Source organism: Nyctibius grandis, chromosome 8, assembly GCF_013368605.1.
Source record: "Nyctibius grandis isolate bNycGra1 chromosome 8, bNycGra1.pri, whole genome shotgun sequence".
NCBI lineage: Eukaryota > Metazoa > Chordata > Aves > Nyctibiiformes > Nyctibiidae > Nyctibius > Nyctibius grandis.
Window position 1 is genome coordinate 7,005,423 of NC_090665.1, and position 18,108 is coordinate 7,023,530.

Sequence of the window (18,108 nt, forward strand, 5' to 3'; positions counted from 1 at the left end):
TGACCATATACTTTGGTGTTAAAAGGAAGCCTGGTAGCCTGGAAGTCTCGTAGTTAAAAACACTAGCGATACATGTCTAATTTTTCTCTTTGGCTTGAAGTGTGAATTTTCATACTCATATGATTTGCATCTGAGAAGACAGAAGATGAGAAAGATCTAGGATTTCAGTAGTGATCAATCTCCAGCTGTCTGTGGCAGAAGGGAAGACCTGAGGATTTCACAGATAAACCTGCATGATTAAACAACTTTCACTGTCATATGGTACATAAGATACCGTGTTCTTCAGAAGATGAATGGAAACCTGAGGAATTTGAGTTGCTACACTTGTAAATAGGGAGATCAAAGGGATATTGTCTGGAAGGTTCTCAACTGAGATCCTCTCTAGAACTTAGGAAAAATTAGATAACATGGTATATGAGGAAATGTGTTCACATGGCTAAGTAGCTTTTTAAAATTATAGGAAACAATAAGTAAAATAAAATTGTTTTTAACAGTGAAGACGCAGAGATAGTCACCAATGGAGACAGGGATTTGTGCTGAGAGATGTTCAAGTTATTCATAAATGGCTATATTTTTTTTTTTTCAGAGACAATATATAAAATGTTAAGTACACACTATTTTATAAGTTTGTTTGCTTTTGTAAGTCAGTTATGTTGCATATAGTATTTTTGGTATGTAAATTATATTGCTACATAGATGCTTATGATGTTTACATTTCTTTCAAAGTCCTATGTTTGAACTTAATTGAAAACTGATTTAAAATATGGAGTAGATAAGGTTTTGCACTCAAAGGGACATGATGAAATACTGAGAACTAACTAAAATATATTTTTCATAGTCCAGTGAGGTTTCAAAAGCCCATTAACTAGGTAGTCTAATATGGTAGTAGTAGTCTGGAATTTTGCTGTTATTCTAGAAAATGTCTAATGAAAATGAAGCAGTTGTTTCAAGTGACAGCAAAATCTGCTGTTCTATATGTTTTAATGTATACTAATCATATTGGTGTATTTAACAGGGTATTCCAAATACTACGTACCAGTCCATACTATTCTGTACAGTATCACCAATAGAATATAAGAAATCTATGACATATTTGATTATTCATTGTATGTAAATAGCTTATGGTGTTTCTACATTGAGTGCACTTAGCTCTTACTGTAGCATCATGTTCTGTGGTATTTGATATTACTTTAAAGCCTCAGGTCTTGGGGCAAATAACTTTATGAAAACTGTAGCATTCATTATTAAAAAAATTATTAGACTTCACGGGTGTCTGAAAAGCTTGGTAGTGTGTGCTCAAAACGTTAGCAGTTGAGTTATTAGAGCCTGACATAAGGTTTTTGAATGACTGGAACAAGAAATCTGTTGAATGTAATTTTGTCCTGACTGCCTTCAGCTGAAGCAGTGTTCCCTAAGTAACATGGCCATCGATTTTTGATGATGTTTGAAAGCTTTACTTTAACTGTGATTTCAAACTGATGTATTTTTATTCAGGTGTGTTTTATGTTGATTTCAGCAGGAATTGTACTCATATTAAAAACTGGGTTACTTGAAGTTACTCAGTGTACCTTGTTTCTGCAATCTTCTCAAATAACCTCTGGTTTTATGATCCAAGAACTATGTTATCGAAATGCATGAATTCAGTTAATACTTGATGCTTCTATACTGGAGTTAAATGTGCATGTGGGGAAATCTTTGTATATGAGTAGCAAAAATCTTGTCAAATGAGTTCAATTTTCAAACCTGAGTTCCTAATGATGCTTTTTAAAATCCAGTATGCAAATAATGCTCAGAAAACTGCCTGATTATAGGTCTTTTAGTATGATCAGGACTCAAGAATTTAACCAACAACTTTGAAAATCAGGCTCAAACTTATACTCCTCTATGTTGGTGTGAGCTTGGGATAAGGTTAAAAGCAAAAAAAAATAAAACATAAATAATTTTTCAGGCTACAAGTAGTAGGTTTTGCTCATCTGAAGTTCTAAAATTGTCAATCAAATGAGTAGGAAATAACCATGCATTTCTAAAAATAACTATGTAACTGTGAGAGGAGAAGGTATGATTTGGTATAGGGCAATTTACAGAATTCAAGGTAATAAATAATGTTGACAATACTTTTCTTCTATTTCAGAATTAGGTTTTGGCTTACATAAACTCAAAGTGAATCCCAAGTAGCGTTAAGCTAAAGAAAGTCTCCTCATAGGTTTCCAGAGAACATGGGGAAAAAAGAGAAAGTTGTCAAGATCTCTAAAATATACCATTAGGAAGAGAGGTTTGTTGTCAGAACTGTTTAAAGGGGATTAAATTTCACTTCTGCTGTATACTCCAAAGAGTACTTTCAGCCTTTTCATCTGGTGTACTAAGCCTTTAAGCCCAAGTCACTTTAAGCTGACTACTGTGTTACATGACTATTAACTCGAATATCTGATTCCAGAATATGTGTGTTGCCAGCAGTTAATTTTCTCTTTCTTTATTGTCAGTTGAAGACTGGATAGCAGATGTTGATTGAGGAAAAACAGTAAAATCAGTTGTCTTCAAAAGGATGTATCTTCTTTTTGTCTGAAATGGGGCCTAAAGAAACATATATCTAAAGTGTTGTAGGGCTGGAAAAGGAAAGGAAGTCAGCTTTAGCTTGAAAATCTTTTTTAAACAGAGTAAATTGGCACTAGAATGGTTGTAGGTGAGAAACCGCAACAAGAAGTAACTTCCTTAGTGTAGCTTAAATTTAAACTGCTTAATCAACGTGGATGCCATGAGTTGTTTTCACGTTGTTTTAAAAGACCGTAAAAAGAACATAGGTAACAGTACAGTGCTGGGAACTCTCTGGATTAATATTTTTTTAATAAAATATTTTTTTAAAAATTCTAGAGTAATATCTGTAGATTTATAGAACAAACACAATTCATCATCACATGGCGTTAATAAACTTTACAGTAACTTACATCAGAAGGGCAAATTAATTACAACTCAAACCCCAACATATCTACGACAGATTGAAATATTATGGTGCTGTGATTGATTATTGCAAAATAGTGTGGTGTGGTTTGTTTTTAATTAACTGCTTGACTTGCATTTCCTTTACTGTTGCATTCTAACAGAGTTCTAACATAGAGGACACATCTATTGATAACAGAGGAGGGGTTGTCTGAGTAAAAAGTAGAATAAATATTGCTAGTACATTTTTTTGAAACAAAGAAAGATCCTAGCAGTTGCTTTGCTAGTGAATGCAAATATATGCGGGAGGATAATATCCTGGGAGATAGAGCCCAAAATGATCCGTGGAATATTTTAATTTTGCTCTGTGACGGCTGGGATATGGACATTGAAGGAATTCTGGCTCAAAGATGCCTTTAAACACAGGTCTGCCATGGGGGTGGTGCAGTACTCTGGGTGTAAGAGAACCTTGGGAAGGTCTAGGATGACACAGTGGTTATTGTCAGACAATTGCTAGCATTTCAGTTAGAGCAGTTTAAGACATTTTCACTTTTCTCAGATAGAAGTCATGACCTTTCAGATGAGATGAGTGTTCATACGGTCTATTATAATGCAAACGAAACATTTTAAAGGTGGCAGCAGCTCCTTGTAGTTAGTTGTTTTGTTTCAATTGCCACAAACTGCAGGGGTTACTATGGTTAGTGTGTCCCACCTAGGGGACAGAGGGAATGACAGTAATTCTCAGCAAAGGACAGTTAATTTTTTAAACGCTTTTACCTCAGACATTTACTTTTCTCTAGCTTTAAGTCTCAACTGGCGTAGAAAGACTGGCAAGTCCCTTATATATTGGCAGGTTTTGGAATTTTTCTGCCTTTGTATTTACACCATTTCCTCAGTTGATACCAGCCGAGCCAACAAAAGCTGTCTTCTGTTGGCGTAAGTTCAGAAGTGTATCACCAAAGGCTATGCTGGCAATGCAGAGGTCTAACTTTTCCCATCTAATTTAGTGTAGGGGGTTTTCTCCAGAAGAATAGTGTCATATAAACCAGGTATAATTTTGTGAATGTTATTGAAAGATTGACCTGACGAAGGATTAGGTGAGTAAAACCTGTAAAGATTAAGAAATTTCCTTATCATAGAATTATGTAAATCCTACTCTTTTTAAATGTTTTTTTTTTCTGTTACATTCTGGCAGCATTTATTGGGTGAATTGAATGATCTTTTAACAGAAGGAGTAGAGATCTCTTGAGATTCCACCTTTGAACCTCACTGCTAAAGTGGGACTAAGAAAATAATACAATATTTCATGTTTTAATCTCTGGTTCCCCTTCAGTACCTTTTTTTTTCTTTGTTTTTACTTTTTATTTTTAATGTGTGAGGAATTTGTATCTGTGGCCTGTAGATTTCTTGGCTGGATAAACGAGTTTAACATTTTCTTTTTATTTTTTTTTCTTTTTATCTTTTAACAGGCAAAAAAATAATCAGTCTGAATATTCAGTCAGTCACAACTTACAAGACAATTTCTAATGTTATTGGATATTTAAAAGGAACTGTATTTCCTGGTAAGTAGCCCTTTATCATTTGTATTGATTATTTGTTTCATGATGGCTGGGACTCGTAGGGGGGATCAGGATTCTATCTTGCCAGGTAATGCACTAATACAGAGGAAGAAGAGTGCCTTTGTTCTTTTGTGATTTGATTTATGACAAAACAGAACATAAGGGTTAAACAGAATGAGCTCAAGGGGATATTGTAGTTAAAATAAGCATATTTTTACACAACAAGCAGGAATTACATGTAGACTATAGAGAGCATTAGTATTTTATAGCAAGTAACTGTGTTGGTGGTTTTAATTTTAGGGTGTACTGTATTGCATGACTTGAATTAATATACAAGCTGTCTATAGAACTTTAGAAAAGGTTTTGATTTTTTTTTTCTAATGTTAGTAGAATTTTGAGATAAATAAGACCCTATGCTTCAAGTCCAGAACTTCCCTACATAATTCAAGTGTCTCACTGAAACCAAGATGTAGGGCAGAATGATCTCTGGCTTAGTTAAGAATCTAATATCAAATGTGATTATAGTGTACCAAAATCTGTGACTAAGTTCTTAATCACACTTGATGCAGCCTTATTTTGTGTTACAGTCATGCTTTAAGCTAGTTTTGTACAAGTCTATGAATAATAATTACCGTTCTGTTGTCTAAGAATTAAACAATAAGATTCTAAGTGCAACTGTGAGATAAAACCCAACCCCCCTCCCTCCTTTGTTGCTTTATATAGATAATACGATAATAAGGACATCATAGGAATGAAGATCATTTTGAGCTTATTCTGTCTGCAAGTGAATTTGCCGAAAAGTTGAAGGGTTTCTGCAACATGAATGAACGCTGTTGCTGGTTACTTACATAGGGCAAAGTGTTGTAGACCCAGTCCAATTCCTAATGCACAGATGGCATCATCATCAAAACACCATCACATTTGCCTTGATTAATACTCTTACTAGGTTCAGAAGAAAGGTGGAAAATTTATCTACAGTCTCTCAGGAGATGGGCAAGTCATTTCATTTTTTTGTGATGGAATGAAGGAGGTGCAGAAGATTTAAGTTTATTCCTGTTAGTGAAATGACGACTCAGTTTTGTGTGTGCCGAATGCTGTATTTTTCACCAGAACAATTTTTTTTAAACCATATAGAAAACAATTAGCACAGTGAATTTAATTCCAATAAATGATTTAATTTCCTTCAAGAATTTGAAGTTACTAGTCTACTATTGCTAATGTTTTGCAAACAGCTGTCATGAAGTTTGAAAGGTAGAAACTGCCGTGTTTAGACATACTGTCTACTGAATTGTGAAACAGAAGTAAGACAAATAATAAAAAGCATACATCACTTTCTGCTTAATAAATTCTTTCTTCTCTATACCTGAATCTTTCATCGTACTGTTGCATTCTTAATAAGAAGCTGCTTTTTAAAGGTATGTCAGTATATGCTTAACTAAGAATTTAAAGATATATAATTAAGTGAAGTTAGCAGCACTACCCAGATGCCAACAGGTTGTCTTGTAAATGTCTTACTGGACAAAGGCCATAGCAATGGGCTATGTAGGCACAAGTTAAGCATGTAATGCACCGTCGATAACATTTTGTACAGGATCAGTGTTAAAGCTTCATTTGTTTCTCTACTCTTCCTGGTTGATACTATAGCCATGCCCTCTCAACTGATTTGAATACTTGATGTTTTCATGGCATTGATTCTCTGTTATTTTGATGGGGTTTTGCTAGTTTCATACACCTGAAATATTCACCTTTATGTTCCCAGAAATGCCGACAGCAAGAAAAATTTATCTTTAGTGCTTAATGAAAGACTGCAGAGCATCGCCAAGGGTGGATTATTTTTTGCTTAAAGGCCTCCTAACACATACACACAGACGAACACATCTGCGTAATGGTGATCTTATTTGACATTTGATCTGAGGAGTAACAACGAGCATCTGAAATCCAACCAAGATATTAAAAGATTTAGGAGCAGAGGAAATATGCTGGTTGATAGCCTTTTAAAACCTGAAAAACATAACACTGATTTTGTAGCTATGTTCAACATGGTTGAAAATGGGATGTACAAGAGAAGACAGTATAAAGTCACTCCTTTTTAATGATAAATCCTGGTTGTCCAGCCCATCACTACCCTGAAGACTATCCCATCTTATCACTTTCAAAAGTATCTGATGGGTATTTTTTTTCCTCTATCTCTAGTCCTTTCTTTCTCTTTTTTCTTACCATGTGATCTTTTTCTCTACATGCTTCAGCAAATGATTGTGAGAAAGGACAGCTGCTGCCTCTGTAAGCATGACCATCCTTTCTCCTATGCTTTTTCCTATGGTCATTTGCTTTAGGGTTTTTCCTCTGTTCAAGAGGGAGAGATGTGCAAAGGTGAAGAATTTCAAAGGAGGCACCAGCTGTTATGTTTTACCCCTGTTCATTCAGCTGGCATCTCCTACAGTAAGTTGCTGCTTGTAGCTTTCTTCTCCATCAAAATGTCCTATGCTATTTTACATAAGGTCTCTTTCCACTCCCCTTCACGTACGCTGTTCGCAGACTGAACAGAGATTATAATACAGGGCAAGCACTGATCCTGTTTGATCACCTGGTGTTAGTGGCACTTCCTCTAACCTAGAAGCCTGTGAGGCCATTCGTCTTCCCAATTCTTAACTTTAAGTGAGTTGAAGATCCTATAATTTTTCACTGTCAGTGAAACCTATAATTAAACATCTCATGATGCAATACACAAGTTGCAAAATTATGTGATTTAGATTGCATTTTGTTACATTAAATTATTATGTACACTTAAATTTACATTTTGCATATCTGCTTTTAGAAGGAAATTTTAATTTACATACCTATACACCCCCCACACAGTTGATTGAAAATGTGTTATAAGTATACAACAGATGCCCTGTTTATAAAGCATTTCTGATTCCTTATAAAACAATATTGCCATGTATTTTGTTGAACGAAACTGGTAAAAGTCCAGTTTGATAGAGAATGGTTTTATAATTGAAGTATGTTTGTGTACAGTTAAAATTGCTTCTAGGCAACAGTCACTGCAAAAAATACTGAGGAGCAGATATTTAATTTTATAGTCAGTATAAAACATGGGAATTTTACCACCTATGTGTTGCTACATTCCAGTGTACTGACAACAGAGAAGAATGAATCCCCTTGGATAAAGCAAGAATACTGTCAGAAAACCAAAACTTTTTGCACTTTTTGGAACCCAAATGACACCCAGAGATTGTTATGGATCTGGCATCACTTGATAACTGTTCTGTTCTCTATCTGTATCCTGAAATATGGAAAGAACACCTTTAAAAGTCTAGATCTGGACCAGAAAGAGACTTTACTACATACCAGAACACAACCAGTAAACAGTCCTTCAAAGAGGCTTTGGTTGTGAATCCATCTCACATAGAAGATCTAATAGTTTAATAAGTCATTCAGCATAACTCTGCTTAGACTTCTTGGCATGCGTCAGTCATGCTAGTCGTTCATGTTGTTTCATGCCACATCATCCTTTTGGAATAAAATATGGTTCTTTGCACTTGTGAGTTAGTATTTAGATTATATATCATGTCTCAAGAGATGAAGATTTCATTTAATTTCTCTGAAAAAAAGTGGTTTTTTTCTGGGTAACCATAGGTATATTCTTTGTTTCAGGTTGAAACTTCTTGCTTTTCATTTTATAAAATACTTTCTTCCACTATCATCAAAGTTGCTAGGTCTGACTTACTGTTTCTGTATCATTCATTATCTCTATTCCTCTGTCATGTCTTCTCTCTAAACCTGCAATCCAGGTCTTTTCAATGTCTCCTTACATGGAAGTCTAAGTCCTGATATATAACCGTTCTGGTTACCAGCTTCTCAACTGCTGTTTCTGCAATGTCTTTTTTGAGATAGGGTGGTGAGCACTGAACACAGTCTTCCAGGTGAGGGAGTACTAATACTTTGTGTATTTTCTCTCTGTTTCTCATTTTACTACCACACCTTTTGTTTTCTTTTTTTGGACACTAATATGTATTGAAGGTAGAGTTTCCTGCTTATTCATTGTGGTTTTTTTCATAACATTCTAATATGAGCATGGAACTTTATTAGATTATCTATATGACAAAGTCCTGGCTGTAAAAATGGTGTATATCAGATTTCTAAGAAAAAGAGTAATAAGCGAACAATGAAGGCAAGGATACAGGGATTAAATTAGGAAAGTATATACATATATTTATTTACTAGTTTATTTTTAAGTAGTGTTCACAGTTTTGTGTATTTGTATTCTATGAGTGTCTTGTACATGATCATATAAATTTTTGTTGACAGCATTGTGTTGTATTAATGACATGAGAGTCTACTAATACAGTTCATCTTTTAGTTTTTTTAAATTCTTTTAATGCCAGTATCCAGAAGAAATAAGATTCTCTTGTCTGTCTTTTTTTTCACATTTCAGACAGATATGTCATCATCGGTAGTCATCACAACAGTTTGAATACTTATGGTGGACAACAGTGGGCCAGCAGCACTGCTATCATCACAGCATTTATGCAAGCCTTGATGCTGAAGGTTAAGAGAGGCTGGAGACCTGACCGGACCATTGTTTTCTGCTCATGGGGAGGAACATCATTTGGGAACATTGGTTCATATGAATGGGCAGAGGTAAAATAATTTTAGAAGGACTCATTGCAATAACAATTACTTTTGTTGAAAGCATTAAAACAATATGAAATTACCACACAGGAATTATGGTCCATTAACTGGTCTGTGACATCTCTCTCTGTACATTCATGTACTCCATAGCAAAGGCAGTGAAAACATCTATAGAGGTAGTTCCTGTGGAAGAGTATGCGTGATAATGAGATGGCAAGTTGTTCCCATAGCTGTGAAGGTTGCGTATACAGCACCTTTGTGAGCTGATTCCCCTCCCTAACTCAGCACAGGACTGTAAAAGAGGGCAGAGTTTGGGGGAGGGGAGAAAACCTCAAGAAAGACCTAGGCCCAGGAGTAACTTAGAGGGCTTTTTCTCCTTCTTACATTAATTGCATAAACATTTCAGTGTCTCCATGGCTAGTGCTGATTCACTTTTCATGTATTTGTGCGAAGGAGTTAAATACAATCTGACACAGACAATTCCTTGGGCACTTACTTTCAACAGAATAGAAATCAGTTTATGGAAAGAAAATACCTCATCAGAGTCTTGTTGATCATATATGATTACAGTAGACTTCGGTTGATAAATTAAAGGAATAGCTAGCAGAGAGGTTCATGGCTGTTGAATTAAAACAGTAGATAAAATGAAGAGTTAATTGTTTTTTACCATGTGTGAGAAGCAGCTAGCTCTCACTGAAGTTTCATACTTCCAACGTGATTATTCTTCAAAAACAAGATGGGATAAAAAAATCAAATTTAAAAGATCCGGGTTGGAAGCAAAATTTGTTTAGTTCCACTTCAAGTCAGCCTTACATCAGATATAATTGCGTTACACCCCTTCTGTTCAATAACAAGAGCTACTTCATGCAAAGAGTAACTCATTACTGAGAAGACAACGGGGATCTTTTTTAAAAAGAGATAATAATTGAAACAGTTCGTACATACTATTTTTGCAGTCTAAAACATAATAAAATGAAAACACTGGGAAACTTATGCAATTCAAACCTAAATTTGGTCTCTAAAAATTTGAGTACATTTAACTGTTGATAATAATTGCTTTTAAAGTTTGTCTTCTGTCAGGCATAAGTTTAAAAAGGCTTCACATTGTTTCACAGTATGTAATGTTTTCATTTTTGGCCTTACGAGTGTAGTCATTTTTAATCCTCCTAGGCCTGTTTGCATTTTGTTGAGATGATATGTGAAATGGAATTACAACTTCTGGTATATAGAGAAATAACAGTAAGATATCCTTTGAAGTTCTTAACTACTACTACTACTTACAATATGCTGTTAAGTAATCCTTAGGGAATCACAGAGGACAAAAATGCAGGGGGCAGTTTTTCCCTAGGAGGAACTGAAAGAACAAACCAAGTCTTAATTATAATGATGCATAGTAATAACTATTGCTCTGCCTGTTTTGTAGGATCTCAAGAGAGTTCTTCAAAGAAATGTTGTGGCTTACGTTAGCCTCTATAATCCGGTCCGAGGCAACTCAACTTTACACCCTGTTGCATCCCCTTCTCTTCAGCAACTGGCAGCAGAGGTTAGAAATAAAATACTTTCTTTCACATATGGTTTATGGTTAACCCCCTTGATGCTGGTTAGTTTTAGATAACTATAGGCAGAGGTTGTTTTGTTTAGGCATTTTAACCTCACAAAGACACATGAACTGTTTTTACTAAGTGAGCAGGTTGAATTTTATTATAAAAATTACAAGTTGTATTAAGAGGTTGGAAAGGATAACTTGTTTCAACAGCTCATTATACCAAGTCTCACCATATTTGCATGCCCTACAGCTTTTTCACCTTTTGGCAACTTTAAAATAACATTTTTTATCTTTAGCACAAAGCACATTTTTCTCTTCCTAATCTGATCTTTCCAGACTGTTTCTCAATTTGCATTTAAACCTGTATATTTACCAGATATAACATGACACACAGGGACAGTATTACTCTAACTATAATAAATACTGTCTAAAGTAAGTATGTCAGGTTCAGTGTTCAGCTGTGCCTTTGTAACTAGTCTACAGTCAGAACATTCTGTAATTATGCTGCTGGAAGTACATGTAGGCTTTAAACTAATGACCTTATTGCCATTGCTGAGGTTTCTGAATTTATTAATATTTAAAATGAATTATAAATAGTATAAGGTACATACTAAATGATAAAAACAGTTTAAAATAGTGTGCATAGGATGGTATTCAATTTGACTTTCATAAAGTATGCTTTTTAGATGTTTTTCCATAAATTTGCCAAGCTAATGCTCATCAGGTTATTTTGATGTTTCTTTGACTTGCCTCTGAAGCATTTGGTACTAAACACTGCTCAAAGTAGCATCTTGAATTAAATGGAGTTTAAGACTGATCTTGCTTGGCAATTGTTGTCCAGCTAAGTTAGTAAAATTATATCAATCAAATTGCTTCTTAGCAGTGTTTTAACCACTTCTCCTGTCCAGTGATTAGGTGGTAATTTCCTCATGGAAAGAATCTGGTTTATTCTGTGTAAGTATTGTGAAAAATGCCATGCAAAATCATTTCTTTTTTGGGGAAAAAAAAGGCTTTTATTTGTGGAAAAATATTTATGATGTTATATATATGAGTCTACAGGTGGTATGGGTATACCAATTAAAATTTTATTCTAAGTTTTAGCTACTGTATTTGCAAAAAATACTATTCTGATAGGTTGCTAGCCTTTTGCTAACCTATTGGTGTTTGCATCCTATCTCCATGAAAACAGGTATTTGCCATTTAAAGGAATAAATTTATTGCATTAGGTCCTTGAGCTATTTGGGTTTTTCTCACTATGTTTCTTTGACTTCACAATATGACCCATGGCAGTGATCTGAAAACTGTAAACTGTCTGGAACTGTGCAGCAGACATTTTCTTTATTACTTGTTTATCACTTTATTAAAATTTGATTCTTTCATTCTAATAAACACCATATTAGTAAGAGTGTTACAGTCATGTCCTCTGTTTTGGAGAGAAATGAAATGAAATCTCTTTTTCGTATCTGCTCGATTTCTGTGGTGCAGCTGGGTGTGATGTAATGTTTTGTCATTCTTGTTTTAATAGCAATTGTATCCTATCCAGGAGTGTGGACACAGCTTCTCTTAGCAGGCCTGCCTTGCAACGGTTAATTTGTTAACAGTCAGTAAAACATGACTAGAACTTCATTTTTTTTCTTCCAGTAAACATCCTCCATCTCATCTCTGATTCTTTAATGGCTAAGGCTTTAATATTGAAATTGTGTCCATGCTGCATGTTTACCCTGAAGCCCCATTTAAAAAGAAAAGAACAAAATGCACATGAGCTAATCTGTATACTTTTATTTTTTGTAGGATAATATTATTTGTAATTAATGCATCTGTCATAGAGTTTGTGACATTAAAAAGATTTATAAGAATTATTGCTTCCAAATGCTTGCTAGATTTCTAGTATATTGACAGCCCAGCACAGATCTTCCTTTGTTCCCATGGGTACTCATAATTTGCCATGTGTCTAGAAGATTTTCTCTGGAAGACTGATCTATTTATAAAAAATATTGATATTACTTGCAGCACTCTCCAAGAAGACAATGTAATTATAGATTACTTCAAAATTATGATAGTGCAAATGGGGTAAGATGTGTCTTTTTGGATCTCATCTCATCTTGAAGGAGTTGTGAGTCCATTCACATGAGATTCTTGTTAACAGGTGCAGGTTGCAAAGAAGTACTTAAAGTCCAGTGAGAGACAAGAATCATTTTAATTTGGAAGAGTAATTCTCTGAATATACGTTTGTTACAACAGAAAAGAAGGTGAAACAGGAATTTAGAATTAATAATATCAATTCATTTTAAAATGAAAAGAGAAAATAACCAGTCTTGTTTAGTTAGATAGAAACTTTCCATAATTTATGGGTACATGGAAGATACCACACTGTACCTTTGGATTCAATGGTAAAACTCATACTTCCATTTTTAGACTTCACAACAAAGACGACCAGCTTGCATTATTTTTTCCTATTCCTAAACAGTGTTGCAACACTGTTTTGAGGAGAGCGAGACTGAGGTCCGCTCACCATCTGCACTAAGGACAGAGTTAGGTTTTGTTCAGTTTTCACTGTTGTGCTAAAATTGTGGTCACTCCATCTCAGTAAAACAGAGGAAGAATGATTTCCTAGGGACAATTAATACTTGTAACAAATTCCTGCAAAGGTTAAGTGTTAGGATTCTAGGGAAAATAATGAAAAACTGTAGTTTGTCCTGCGAAAGAAAACTCGAGTTAAAATCACACTAAATGTAGAGCACTCCCTGAATGCTGCAAGGACCATAGCTGAAAGAGAACTGTGGAAAAATGGCAGATTAAGATAGGCAAATACATACAACAGTGTTTACTTTCTGTGCTGTAAATATGTGGCTTTTCTAAAATAGAATTTTGGATACTTGCTAATCACTGCAGCTTCAAAAACACTTTTTATTTCTTCATTTCTGGAAGCTGTAGGAAAAGTAGGGAAGAGGTTTTAGCTGAAATGCAGTTTGTGTGAATATTCTAGACTTGCCGATAAAAAGAAGAATCACAAACCTCATGAGCTGTCTGCTATGTGAGTTCTGGTGGTCAGTTAGAGAATAGGATAAGTGCTTGGCTAATTAACAGAGACCATGACTTCTTAAAGGTGTTTTATGTAAAGGGATTACATCTTTATTTTAGTTGCAGATTTCAAAAGGAAGCTACATAAGCAGTCTGCAAATAATAATTTTATGTGCTCGTCAGTGGGATTCAGTGGGATTCTGGTTGAAACACCAAATTACTTGAAGAAGCTAATTTAAATATTTGGATTAATTAAGCAAAGAGAAATTCAAACAATTCTGAGACCTTGACATAGTTAAATCTTTTTTATGTAACTATGCTAATTAGTGTCCACATTAACAAGAGGGAAATACTGCCAAGTTATATTTTTGCCTACTATTATTTTGTAAGGAAAATAATTGTTAATTCGCTTGCTCAGTTAGCGAATCACCATTTGTTGGCAGATTGTCATTGGTAAATTGGGTTTGTCTGATGCTGGCATTCATTCTCTGTATATAAGGCCATTAATGAATTTTTCTATAATTAACATTTCACAAGTAAAAAAGTTATTATGAAACATAAATTAGTTGCTGTTTTCTTTTAACTGATTGTATGGCCACTGCTGATCAGACTCCAGGTCTGCTGTTATTGCTGAACCCAAGAAAACTTACTGCTCCTTTCTCCTAAGGAGAAGAGCCATTTAAAGCTATCAAAAATGACTTGAGCACTTTCTATATCAGAAATTAAAAATGACTATACCAAGTATTGTCCCATGCTATTTATCAGTATTTCTTTCTAATAATAGAGTAAGTGGCATAAAATATCTTTACATTTAAAGGTGGTGTTATTGACAAAAAGCTATTTTTTCTTTTTGAAGTAGAAGATAAACTTCTGTATAGATACTGATTATTTCTTGATTTTTTTAAAAATCTTACATTAATGTCAACATTGATTCTTTTCTTCCAACTTCTGTATGTTTTCTTATTTATTTTGTTTTACCTTCAGCATTTAATAATGGATCTCCAAGCATCATATATCAGTAGGTTGTAAAGAAGAAAACAACATTAAAATATTATTTGATTTGCTTGTTGTATGCCATATAACAGAAGATTACAGCTTCCCCATGAATTTTCAGTCTTTACCTATTACTGCTTTTAGTGTTATAATTGATTGCTGGTGTTACTTTTTATACTTGTGTTAAAAACAAAAAAAAAAATCTCTTGAGAATAGGAAATTCATGCTGTGAACTCCTGTCTAGGAATCCGTAACTACGTTAAAAGTATGCTGTTAATATAGACAATACTTCATTGCCAGCTCTGTTAAATTCTTTAAGATGCTGCTTCTCCAGTGTGAAAAGCAAAGTTTCATTTAGTGGTGGATCTGATTTTGAAGCTGCAGCAGGTACTTTGCATCTGCTAACAGTGCTCTTATTTTGATAAAATGTTGCTTTGTCCACTGTTGCATGTTTTTTCACTCTTCCTTCAAATTAAACAATTTTAATAGATAAATGCTGATTCAGACAGTGGGTAATAATTTAAACTTAATCATACATTTTAATGTTATGAAAATACTATTGCTGTTAGCCATAGGGAAAAAAAGTTTGTTAGCAAGGAAGAATGCAAGTGAACTAGTTTTTATGCTGTGATCTTATTGGAGCTCTGCCAGAAGTCCTTTGTTTCTAATGAATCAAGCTTTCTGCTTCCATGTCCTTCCATATCTTTACAAAATTAAGGTATTAAGTTCTTCTGCTAAAAGCATAAATGAGGTATAATTTCAGCATTTTTTTTTTTTTGTTTTGAAATGCAAATGTCAACTTTGATAACCATTGTAGATAAAATTTAAGAAATCTGGACATTTTATTATCTTTAAATGTAGTGCTGGAGCATGTGAGTTTTCAGTGATCCTTACCTGATATAGAATGGATTTTGGTAGTTATTATTAATAGTTATTGAATATATATTATATATTATTGATATATATTATCTTATATATTACTGATAGTTATTTAATAAATGTCTGTTCTGAAATCTCAGTAATACTCAAATAGCTTTTAAAGATTCTTTCATTAAATGGACAAGTGTCAAGTACAATTTTAAAATCCTGTAAGTTTAACACATTTTTATTTCATATTTTTGTCAAAAAATGAAGGAGGCTGAAATTCAGTAGAAAAGTAGTAATTTAGGCTACTAGGCAACATAAAAAAATTAATACAAATATACCTAAAGTTATTTTATTCTTTCAAGTTAGCACTAGGATGAGAGGAAAATTTGTTTAAGGTCATTTTAACTCTGAAACGATAAAGCTGTAGTCTACCAAGTAATAACTTATGAACAAAAGAGAATATAATGGTATACAGAATAGGCTGACATGGTAGCTCGTGTGCATGAACTCCATAGTAGTATCATGTTTTTAAATTTCTGTCTTTCATACTAATTACAAGACATCTTATTGGATCTTATATCCACTATTTTTAAAAAGCTTGTCTTGTATTTTATTGTTTGCATTTTGTTTACTGCATTTGGTCTGCTTCTCAAGCTTTGTGTAATGATTAGATTTTTATTTAAAACAAGTAGTGTAGTTATTTGCAGTTGTCACTCAAAATATTTAATTAACTTCAAGCACCACAAAAGTATCATAAATCTTATTTACAAACTATCTTCAAGTAAGCTTGTAAAACAGTTGCCTGCACAGCTAAAATGGAACTGAATGTTCAGAATCAAGGGTGCTTTGGAACCAACTATATTGCAGTAGATACTTCTTTGGGGTTCTGGGGAATTGCGGGGGGAAAAAAAAAAATCACATAAAATCTTTTTCTCCCTGTAAATTAATGGATCATTGTTGTAAATGAAACACAAAGATGTAGTTTGTTTGGTTTATTAGTTTTTTTTTTTTTCTATAAAGGACATGAGAATTTTATTTTACAGATTCTAAACATAAGGTGTGATTAGGTTAAATGTACATACAAATGAATATTTAAACCATCTTTGATGATACAGAAACAAAACTGGTATCACTGATCCAACTCCTCATCCTACTGCAAAAGTAAGTCTCTGTGATGCATTTCAGCTTCCAGTCTACAAGGTTCTACAACTTTCTCAGATGATCTGTGCTTGTCTTCTATCACAGTAATGTCTGGAAAATTTTTTTCATCTAGTGAAGTCATCACAGTTGAAGATTAATCTTTCTTTTCCCTTTCTCCCACTGGTGATCCTTATTCTTTTTTGCAATGACCGTTTTACGTATTGAACAAAAGTTATCTTTATACACAAAGGAAAGTTATACACTGAATATCAGCTTCAGAGAACTGATACATCTTCCTCAAAGTTAGTGTGAAATTTGGTGTTTGAAATTAACTGATAAGTCTCAGACAAGCAAGTGAAGTCTCTGTTAAATCCTGTTTTTACCAAAGATTGCCACTTGAGGGGCATTGCATTTCAGCTAATATTTTACAATGAGCTAAAACGACAGAAAAATATATGTAGAGTCAAAGTGACTCTAGAGAGAGTCTAATCAGAAAAAAAAAACAAGAGTAGAAAAATGTATTTCACTTTTGTTTGTTGTATGCTCGTATTGCTGTTAAAAACGGTATCGTGATTGGTTTTCCAGTGATTTGATGCCTCTTTAGAGGAAAGAGTATTTGGAATACATGTTTGTAAACCAAAGTAGCTGACTAGAGAGTGAACCTGGAACCAAAGGCATTTTAATAAATTGAGCTTAATTAATCTGAGAACAGCATGTCTCATCCAAATGCTTTCTCTCTTCATCTGAATTTCTTTTGTAAAACTTTTTTTTTTTTTTAATTCTTACTCATGTGTAAATCTCTGTTTTCCTTTTGATTCTCCTTAGATCTTTTTAAAAATATGAGTCCCTAGATGTTAGTTTCACAGTTCTGGGGCATACCTCACTTATTCTGCAAAATGCGTTTGTGTTTGCATTTGTGGTTTTTTTCAGTCTCATTGTTCTGATGGAGAAGTTGTTGAGGGTGGAATTCTGGTTTCACTTGTACTTCTATCAAATGCTGTAACCCTAGTGATTTAAGTATATTCTTCCTGATTTATACTGTTATAAGACAGAAGAGAATTGGTTCTTGACTTCTGATTTATTTCCCTGTAAGAATGATGGAGTTCTCTGCTTCAGCACTAAAAATTATGGCTTGTATTCTTCATGAAAAGAGCATTACATTTGTGTTGACAGAGCTACTGAAGGCATCTGGTCCTGCTAATAAAAAACTGGTTGCCTTTGGTATCAGATAATCAGAGACAGGTAACACTAGTTGTCTCATCAGTGATGAAAGAAATTTATTTGTTTCAGGAGAAGAAAGACTAAAAGGAGTATAATCTACACTTAGTTAGAATTAATTGCAATACTAATCATCTTTCTTTTTACCCTCCTTATGGGGTACTTAAATGCCTGGGTTTAGTTTTATGTTTTTCTCCT

At 33.9% G+C, this 18,108-nt stretch overlaps 1 protein-coding gene across 1 annotated transcript in view; it reads left to right on the forward strand.

Annotated features, from left to right (window-relative positions):
* Nucleotides 1-18,108, forward strand: part of NAALADL2 (N-acetylated alpha-linked acidic dipeptidase like 2) — a 247,643-nt gene that overhangs the window by 132,988 nt on the left and 96,547 nt on the right. Inside the window, exons 7-9 of the mRNA XM_068406490.1 lie at nt 4,404-4,496; nt 8,929-9,134; nt 10,549-10,668. Of these exons, the coding sequence (XP_068262591.1) occupies nt 4,404-4,496; nt 8,929-9,134; nt 10,549-10,668 (419 nt within the window). The remainder of the gene's footprint in view (nt 1-4,403; nt 4,497-8,928; nt 9,135-10,548; nt 10,669-18,108) is intronic.